At 34.2% G+C, this 10,824-nt stretch overlaps 1 protein-coding gene across 7 annotated transcripts in view; it reads right to left on the minus strand.

Moving 5' to 3' along the window:
- Positions 1-652: 652 nt before the first annotated feature.
- The window catches only part of LOC106880501 (microtubule-associated serine/threonine-protein kinase 3), a 260,570-nt gene continuing 250,398 nt past the window's right edge, over positions 653-10,824 (minus strand). For all 7 annotated transcript variants that reach the window (XM_052970660.1, XM_052970661.1, XM_052970659.1 and 4 more), the window contains 2 exons: positions 8,383-8,594; positions 653-6,463 (listed from right to left, as the gene is read on the minus strand). In XM_052970660.1, coding sequence (XP_052826620.1) covers positions 5,513-6,463; positions 8,383-8,594 — 1,163 coding nt within the window. In that variant the 3' untranslated portion in view covers positions 653-5,512. The remainder of the gene's footprint in view (positions 6,464-8,382; positions 8,595-10,824) is intronic.

Here is a 10,824-nt window from a genome sequence, read left to right on the forward strand (position 1 = left end):
TTGGAGGAATTTTCCAGTTTCTGCAGAAGTAGGGAATTTAAGTTACCTCCTCTTGTGAGAAATGCATAATGGTTTTTCACTCAGAGTTAGTCTTTTCCTCCTTTCTAAACATCATAACACCTTGTTTTACAATATCATTTTTGTACTGGAAAGGCCTTACCGTTCAGATATTGCACCGAATGTACAGTCCATTGGTTAACTACCCTCAAAAAGATAAGGTGTCAAACATTTTTTGTTCTTGTTGTTGCTTCTGCTGTTGATGACAACATTCTTGTTTTTCTTCTCACTCTTGCTGTTGTTGTTCAGGTTGTTTCTGAATGGGCTTTGATCAGCCAAAACGATTGATAAATCTCTTAAAACTTATGGAGCTCTAAGCTCCAAAGTATTGTAACCATTAATAATAATGATTTCAAATTTTAGCACAAGGCCAGCAATTTTGGGGGAGGAGTAAGTTGATTATGTCAACCCCTGTACTCAACTGGTACTTATTTTATCAACCTCAAAAGGATGAAAGGTAAAACTGACTTAGGCAGAATTTGAACCCAGAACATAGAGATGAATGAAATGCTGCTAAGTATTTTACCCAGCATGCTAATGATTCTGCCACCTTGCTACCTTAATCATAATGATAATAACAAATAAGACACAAATATTCAGTTTGTCCTGTCTACAGGGATTATGTAGAAGGATGGTTTATTAAAATATGAACATTAGATTAAAATAGAACGACAAACTATCAGAACATCACAGATGTGTTTAATAGTCAGAAATTTAGAAGGCTTAAAGCAATGATTAATATCTGTCTTCTGCTGACAGATTTACAAACTGAACTTGGCAATATTACATTACTTCTGTCTCGTGGTGGGTGGGAAAACAGGTAATAATAAGAAGAACAACAATAAGAATAATGTAATAATAATAATAAAAATATCAATACTAACTGTAATTTCTTATGTAGAATTAAAATTTGAGATTTGTCATTCAAAGAATGGTTAGAAGAGATTTTGTGAAGCCAATGCCCTTTTCAATGGCATTTGTGTAACATAAGTGACAGTTTCTTTAAATGGGGAATCAAAATTCACTTGTTGACTCAATTGGCCAAAAACTTATTGCCATACCAGACTTCACAATAATAATAATAATAAAAATAATAATGGTCTCTTAGGCAAGAGGCCAGAAATTTTAAGGAGATGGAGTTAGTCGATACCATCAACCCCAGTGCTTGACCGGTACTTTATTTTAGTGACCCCGGAGGGATGAAAGGCAAAGTTGACCCTGGTGAAATTTGAATCCAGAACATAAGAAGTTTGAAAAAAAATACCACAAGATATTTTAGCCAACTTTCTAATGATTCTGACAATCCACAGTTCTAATACTAATAGTAATGGTTTCTGATTTAGGCACAGAGGCCAGTAATTTTGAGAGGAAGGGGCAAAGTCGATACCAATGACTCCCAGTACTTGACTGACTGGTACTTATTTTATCAATCTCTGGAGAGATGAAAGGCAAAGTTGACCTGGGTGGGGTTTGAACTCAGAACAACATAAAGAGCTGGAACAAATACAGCAAGGCATTTTGTCTGACGCTCTAACAATTCTGCCAATCCACAACCCTTATTAAAATAATAATAATAATAATACTTTTTACAAATAATAAATAATTATCGGTTTAAAAAGAAATAAAGAATACTGAAAGGAATTTGGGCGAGATAATAAATCTTTACCAATTTTTTTTTTCTTTTCTTTGCTGTTTCCTTAATTTAGTTTTCCAAATTGAATAAGTAAACAAAGAAAGAAATCTGGGGGTGGGTTGGGGGGAGAGGGAAGGTTAAGGAATGAAAAAGTAGAAAAAAATATAGATATATATATATTATATATAATATACTGGTGACAAAAGAAAGGAAGAAATGACAGCTGAATAACAATAATAATATTAATAATAAAAAAGAAACACACACACACACACACACACACACACACTTCGCAAATACAAGCAACCACCCTGAATAGCCACTACAATATCATATGTGTTCATGGACAACCTAACAGAAGCTGGTTATGGGTATATATATATATTTTTTTTACAAATTATACATTAAGATTAGTGGAAAAAGAATGTCCATGATATATAAACCAAATTTCTGTAAGATGTACATCTATGTACATGCATTAAGTATATATATAAGCTTTACACCATGTATGTACATATTTTAAGGTTATATGATATACATTATGTGTGTAGATGTATTAAAGTTTATACAAGATACACATCATGGGGTACCATAAAGTTATATATAAGAATCTTCTTCCCATTAGTGTTTATTTTAACTTAAGAGATAAATCCCAACATTAGATTAGTAGAAATTTTTTCAGTTGTTCAGTACTCAAAATACATAGAATAATTTTTTTCCCCAGTTTTTTAACTGCTTATATTTAAATATTAATTTTGCCATACCCACCCCTACCTCTAACCCAACCCGTTCCCTAATCCCTCTGGCTCAATTGAAACATTCTATTCCCCCATCCCAGAGTCTTGAATTAGGAATCAAACAAACAACTAGCATGGAATACAGACAATAAAAGAATCATAACAGCCAGAGCTGTATGTAAATATATGTTGGGTGTTAAGGACTGAATGAAGTGGCCTTGCCAAACTAACAAAGGACTTACAATATTTAGAAGACAGATTAATTCTATGGACAGACATAACAACATAATACTTGGTGAGACCAGTTGCCATGAAAATCTTTCCTCACTAACAATATCACACATACACACACACTATAAATGAGAAACATCTGATGTAGGCTGCTGTTTAATTTTTTTTTTAACCATAAGACAAATGGTGATGAATGCCTCATTGTTATGGCAGGCTATAGCAGAGGTTCGGGGCGGTGTTGTTCAGGATAAAATAAGATTTAATTTAAAAAAAAAAAAAGTAGGTTTGTCAACATGGGAATGAAAGATTTCCAAATTCAAGTTGTTTCACTGCTCATTTCATATTCAGATATTTAAAAAAAAAAAAAAAAGTAATCCAAAATCACATTGAAAATTGAAAAAGGAATAAAACCAGTAAAGACTACTGTTTTAGTCACCATGGTGGCTGTTAGTTTGTCATCTGTTTAAATTCTTTCATTAACAACAGTAACTTGTTTGGTTATCTTCATACTAGGCGGATTAATATGTGTGTATGTTTGTGCGTGCACGCATGAGTGTGTAAGTTTCAAACCATCAGAGCAATATAATACATTTTACTTTATCTTGCTTTTTTGAAAAGAAAACATTAAATGAGAATATAATTTATAATGAATGAATATGTAATTGATTTAAGGAAGGTAAAAAAAAAACAAACAAACAAAAAAATCCCATATCATTCACCTTTGTTTGTCACCAAGAAATATAAATTGGGATGGGGGGACTAGACAAAGCACACAGCCTTAAAAAAAGTTGACTTTCAACCAAGTCAAAAGTTGGAAAGTGAGGGATGGATAAAGAAGAATAAGCATATGTGGTGTTTGTAGGGGGTGAAAAATGTTGTATATACAATGACAAGAAGAGATATGGGTTGGGGAAGTGAAAGGAAATGGGAGGCAACAAGGGCCAAAAATTAAAAGATTTAAAATTAGAAAGAATTTCCATAGAAACTGATTAAACACCAGTTTTGTCAATGAAAGGAAAGAAGAAAAAAGTTTAAAGAAGACAACTCTAAATCACTTTTTTTTATCTTTCTTTTTTTCTTTTTACATTTTTCGTTTTTTAAATCTTTTTTTTTTTTTTTTTTTTTTTTTTCATATATATATATATATATCACAGGGATTGCCTTTCTAGGTAGACTAGTATTGTTACGGTTGCAGACTTGCAAGGAAGCAATTTGACCAACTTCAACTAACACATTGCTGTGTCAAACATGTCTCTCAGTTAAGGTACTATCTCAAAGCAGCTACAATTTACACAACAGACACACACAGAGAGATGTCAAACATTTGATAAGTGTTAAAAGACAATAAAAATACACTCGGTACCACGGTCCTAGGCTATGGAAATTTTAGAGAAAATATGCCAAGTTTTACTGTTTTATAAATATACCAGACACAGCATTTTCTAAGATGGAATTAAATATTTCTGTGTAGAAAAGAAAAGTAAAAAAAAAAACAACTATTTGATACAAGCGATGGCAGTTGTCATGAAATTCTTCATTCCAAAAACTAGAATAGGTAATCTTTCTGCCAAACACGTTGTCCTACTAATCATAGGAAAGTTCTAGATCATTTCTGTTTTTTTACATCTCAGACAGAAATATTTCTGAGATTACTGACTGATGATAGACACTGAAATAATTGACCCAACAATGATAATTTCTCAACAAAAGCCCCGTGGGAAAAATATAAATTGAAAAATAAAAGAGACAACAGCACAAATTTCATTGACCAAAATAGTGAGTCAATGGCTGATGCAGAATAAAACCAGATATCTGGGCATAAGTTGAGTTAGTACTGAGATTAATTAATATTATAATTCACTGTGGCTGTAGAATTTCATTAAGTTTGACAAGAAAGAAGAGGGGAAAGAAATTAGAAAAGAAAACAGTTTAAATGCACAATCTTAAACGTAAAATGTAACACAAATCGACAGAAATACTGACATGAAAGATTAGGGCAAGTTGGCGTTTCAAAACTGCACTCTGTACATCATGTATGTGTGGGATCTATCGCTAGCAAAATATCACAACCACTTGACAGAATGGACAGACAACAGCTGAAGTTAACCAAATATGAAATGTTATGCTTGGTGGGGGTGGTGGTGAGTTGTTTTGGTGTTGCATGTAGGGGGAGATGTTAGAAAATAGTTGGTCAGAGAATAAAAAAAAAAAAGGAGGGAAATAAAAATAAATAATCACTGAATGAAACAAAATATGGTGGTATTGGAGAGGGTGTTAAAATTTTGAAAAAAAAAAAAAAATGTTAATGAGAACAACAAAAACAAAACATTATTTAGAGTCAGTGAAGAGAATAATTGGAAAAAAAATAATTTTAAATAGAACTCAAATACTGAAGATAATTTTAAAAAGTCAAAGTTGGTCTCATGAGAAATAATGTTGTTTTTTGTTTTTTTTTTCTTCAACATTCCTTTTATAATATTTTAGTGGAGTTGAAACACTATTCATTGTGGGTATTGTAATTTTCAATAAATTGTTTTTTTTTTTTTTTTTTTTGAGCTCTGTTTTTAGTGAGGAGTGGGAAATTTTTTAATCACATTTCTTGTTTAGGATGGGGTGAGGGTTTGGAAAATGTTATCATCAGTTCATATAATTTATATATTTTTCTTCAATTCATATTTAAAGCTTTGTGGTTGTGTTAGTCTTTCTTCTTTTGAAATCGATTCTTGAGCTGAGAAAACTTTCTAAATTACTATATACATCCCTTCAAACAACAGCATAATGCTATGATGGGAGCAAGTTTTCACTTACATGTGAACGGTGCAAGGGGAAGCAGCAGTGAATTAATCCTTCATTCTCACAAAGATTCACTGACTGACTGTTTCTCCTGCCAAGGACTTTTCCTGAGATGAGTCTTCTCTGCTGTGTTGGGATGTAGTCGTTCTGGAGATAGTGTACATCGCAACAGAGGTGACCCAGGCTCACAGCTTTTGGGCCTTGTGAAAGATCTGCGTGAGGCTGTGTGGGGTACAGGAGAACCGGAAGCAGTAAGTTGAGCTGGGTATGTGTGCTGTACTGTGTTAGAACTGCCAGCATGATGTCCCTGCGTGAAAGCAAGTGGGCTGGGGCTCCGTGTTGGAGATGTTGCCATTGGAGATGGGGAAGGAGTCCTTGCTAAAGGTGAGAGGGGAATGTTGTGCACAGATTTACGCCGATGGGGGGATTTCATACTCTGAGCACGTTTGTGGTGTTTCAGGCCATGCAAGGAGCTAGGCCGGCCATAGTGGGAGGAAGTGGCTGGGGAACTTGGCCCGCTAGAGCTGGGTGAGCTACTGGTAGATGAACTTCCAGCAGCGGACTCTGGTGTTGACCATGGCATATTGATAGGTAGAGAACGAGCAGACCTCGGCAAGTTTGGTGAACTTTCAGCTGAAGATAGAGACTTACTGAGAGGACTGAATGTTCTGTTTGCGCTCATTGGTGAGCCAGGGTGTATATGTTGCTCAGCCTTCTTACTCAGTTTTCGGAACAATGACCGTCCTTTCTTCTTCTCACCACTTTTCTCTCGTTTCTTGTGACAAATACGACGTGCCATTTTCCCAGGATTGCTTCGATGCCTTCGCGTTCCAGTTTTAATTGTTGTGTTTTCCAACGGCACTGACCGGATCTGCAGAACATTCCCACCACTGAGAATGAGCTGCACAACCTGGGTGTGCAATAGACTTTGGATACATTCATCATTGATATGAGTTATCAGACAACCAGGACGTAAACCAGCTTCAAAAGCAGGACCACTTGTCTCAACCGCCTGCAACAGAAATGATCAAAATATTACATTTATTTAAAGGTTGAAATGCTGAGCAAAAATATATACAACTGTAAAAGCTTAACAGAGTGAGAGAAACTAAACAAAACGAAAGAGACAAGACCTGTAGAAGATAAAGATACTGTTTCCTATCATAAGTCTGTGTTGTCTCATAGGTCAAAGTACATAATACAGTTGACCTCCGGCTGCCAGACTAGAACATGCACTACACATATCTTGGATCAGTAAGGAAAGAATGAAGATTCGTAGAGAATTTGTGGTTTTTGAAACAATATACCAAGAAATCAAAACTAAGAGAAAGGTTCCCAAAACAGTTTAGACTCACAAAAATGTGAACTCCCCCAGTTGTGCAGAATGAAGAATATGAGTATCAAATAGAAGGAAATAGTTACTACAAGATAGAGAGAGTAGGGAAGAAAAAACGAACATGGAAGTTCAGAAATATGATGTATTAACAAAGCACTGAAATACCATCATTTGGGTAGAGTTAAAAGCTGAAATCTGTTGTTGGCAGGCTTTTACATACTTAAGAGACATACTTAACTACATAAGAGTATCCAGGTAAGTGAAGGCATTTCCCACTTTAGCATTCAGATTACTCAGTCAAATGTAATGCTTATCTATTCACATTGTTTTCAATTAACCATGCATTATGTCATAGCTTCAAGATTTCGAAACGTGCTTGGTTCTTCTCTACCCATACACATCTCACCCTCAACTGGAAGCTGCATCCAAAACGACCAAGCAGTATGAGAATCTGGATCTGACTAGTTTCAACATAAGGTAGGTAGAATATTAGGGCCGGATTTGGCCTGTTTAAATGCTAAAGAGTTAAGCAACTTAGCTGTCAATATAATATAACAGATTGAGTGGTGTCAAGTCCCTCATCAACACACAATGCTTAACAGAAACAAAATAAGACAAGAGGGCGGCGAGCTGGCAGAAACGTTAACACGCCGGACAAAATGCTTAGCAGTATTTCATCTGCCGTTAAATTCTGAGTTCAAATTCTGCCGAGGTCGACTTTGCCTTTTATCCTTTCGGGGTCGATAAATTAAGAATCAGTTATGCACCGGGGTCGATGTAATCGACTTAATCCGTTTGTCTGTCCTTGTTTGTCCCCTCTATGTTTAGCCCCTTGTGGGGAATAAAGAAATAAGAAACAAAATAAGACAAGATTCTTATAGGTGGATGCGGCTTCCAGTTGAGGGTGAGATGTGCATGGGTAGAGAAGAACCAAGCACACAACATGGTTGCTGGAAAACACAGCATTCGAAATGAATCACAAATGTTTATAAGTACAAAAGTTTCCCATTTCAATATTTTATTTAACAACACTTAGCGCTCACATCCTTTTTCAACCAATGTTTTAATTCTCTCTCTCTCCTCCTTTTGCTCAGTTATAACACCTCATCCTATAACTGACGTTCCTAAAGCATCACAGAAACCAGCAAATGAAAATATGACATGTGACTCAGCCTTTTACATATAGAAGTATTGCTATCATGTTGATGGTGCTGATGGAATTGGGATAAAACAGGATTACATTGGAAATGATTCCATCAGGGCAATGCTTGAAAGTAGGATGTCAACTCTAACCACAAACTAGAAAAATAAATCTCCAATTACACAGCTGTTACTACTTATAGCTGTGCGGTGAAACCACATTCACTTTAATCTCAAAAATGTCTAAGCATACATATTTACAATGCGCACAGACAATAACCTTGGTAGAGTTGATTGAATTAACATCAAATCATTTCATGAAGTAAAAAGATAAATCTTCTCTGATGTTATTTGACCAAGAACTAACAAGTTCTTAACTGCTCAGTTTTCAATACCCTACTCAATCATAAAAAAAAAAAAAACCTGAGAAAATAAAGCAAAGGAATAGTACTTACAACAACCATATGTTGCAGAGTGTACAGGTCTGTATCACCTAGATATACCCGGATGGCTTGGATACGGAATCCAAACCCTTGAGGACCTTTCTTGATGACTAGTGGCGGCTTTAAGTTCCTGGTAAGTGGAGAGATATCTCTGGACGGAGAGCCATCGCGGGAACTGGTGCTTGAACCCCCAGGAGAGTTTAAGGGCTGGATAAGTAAATCTTCTGCAATATCACAAAAAAGATATATTAATTGATATGAAGATAATAAAATGTGATACATTTATTATAAGTTATACACATAAACAGGCACATACACAGACTAAAACATACACACACAGTTAATAAAAACGCATACTATATATTTTTAACCCTTTAGCATTCGGATTATTCTGTCAAATGTAATGCTTATTTATTTAGATTTGTTTTTAATTAATCATGCATTATCTTGTAGCCTTGAGATTTCCATCATGAGATTGTTTATGTTTAAAATGATATTGTAGAGTATGTGTGAGATCTGGTTTGTTTGAACATAGAATATGGTTGGTTTAAATGCTAAAGAGTTAAATCACAAACTGGAAAAAAAAAAAAAGGACCAAAGAGAAAAGTTAAAATGCATCTCATTAAAGATGCTTTAATTTTGATTTCAGACAATTTTTTTGAATGAAACTAATTACAAAATATTCTTAAGATTTACAAAGTGATATTTACTTTATGTGGGAAAGATTGATATATTAGACAGAATAAAACGACCATTTATGTAATTCAGTAAGATGAAGTCAATAAAATAACATTAAAATTTATGTTTAATTATAATTAAAGAGTTTAAGGGGGTTCAGCTGATAGGAACAAATTTATCAAGCTTTCCAGACAAAAAATACACTAAAGCATTACATTTCAACCAATGAAGAATTAAAAACAAAATTACAACCACAAAGACAAAAACACATAAGAAAAGCCTAAAAATATTAAACATCATTCTTAATTAATTAATTTTATTATTTATTTTTAATAATAATTAAAGAAGCCAAGAGAAGATAACAAATGCCACAAGACGTCACGTTAAGAAACGGAATTGTTTGAAAGAAAATATTCTGCAAATTGTGTGTTATTGACAAAGTTCAACAATAGAAAACAGTGAAGGAACTGTTGAGACAAAGAGTTAGAAATAGTTATTGCATTAAATGAGTTAGATAATATTTGCATGTGCATATATATATATATATGCAAACAAATATATGGATGTCTATACTTTATATATGTTATGTGTGTATATATATATATATATATATATATATATATACACACATAAGTTAGAATGAGTGAAAAGTCAATAATAATGACTTGAATGGAAAGATTGATCAATGTTGTTTATAAAGTACCATGCAAAAAGAATTGCATAGGCAATGGATTCTGTATTATTTTCGGCAAAGAGAAAAATAAGAAAGATTAAAATTGAAAAAAAAAAAAGAATACAAAGTAGAAAAGCTGCTGTGCAGTAAGTGCTGCTGCGATGACATGCATCAAGAGACATGGTAAGGCAGCAATGATACATGCAAATTGTTACCTTGATAACAAGTCTAAGGAATGAAAAGTAAATTATAATCTACTGAAGCAGAAAAAAGAAAAGAAAAAAAAACATGAGAGTAAAATGAATGAAATCAAATAAAGACAAAATAGGTGGCTTTTTTATTGCTGTTGTAGTTGGGGTAGCAAGGTATTGATGTATTTCTACAAGGAGATGGACTGAATCAGAAACAGGATGGAGAGAGAGAAGTGGGGGATAATGGCAATGAGAAAGAGGGTGGAGTAGGAGACTTCCTTTAATAAAGCATTGATGCCATCTCTTGAAGTGACTTAGCAGCAATAATAAAAGACAAGAGAGGGAGATTTTAATAACACATTCTAACACACGTCTATATATATACTTACAAAAGTTGTGTGTATGTGTGTGCACATGTCTATGCAGACACGTATGTGCAATCACAGAATGGATGCCTACATCAAGGTTTCAAAATTTACAGACCGTTTCAAGAGAAAAACAATGGAAGCTGAGATATGGAGTTTTTACATGTACAAAATAGAGACTAACAAATACTGTGGGCTATGAAATATCTGTAAATGGCCAAATTATAGACAGGAAGACTTGGCAGTCTAGAAAATCTTGCCACAAATTGCTATCACAAAAATAGAAATATTTCATATACAGTATGACTAAAACTAAGATGGCCACTTAAGATTACAGAGACATTAAGTGCAGTAATGAATACTTATTAGATATATTCTTTTATTTGTTTCAGCCATTTGACTGCAGCCATGTGGGAGCACTGCTTTTAGACGAGCAAATCGACCCCAGGACTTATTCTTTGTAAGCCTAGTACTTATTCTATCGGTCTCTTTTGCTGAACCGCTATGTTGCAAGGATGTAAACACACCAGCTTCAGTTGTCACACGA

This window comes from Octopus bimaculoides, chromosome 9, assembly GCF_001194135.2.
Source record: "Octopus bimaculoides isolate UCB-OBI-ISO-001 chromosome 9, ASM119413v2, whole genome shotgun sequence".
Classification (NCBI taxonomy): Eukaryota; Metazoa; Mollusca; class Cephalopoda; order Octopoda; family Octopodidae; genus Octopus; species Octopus bimaculoides.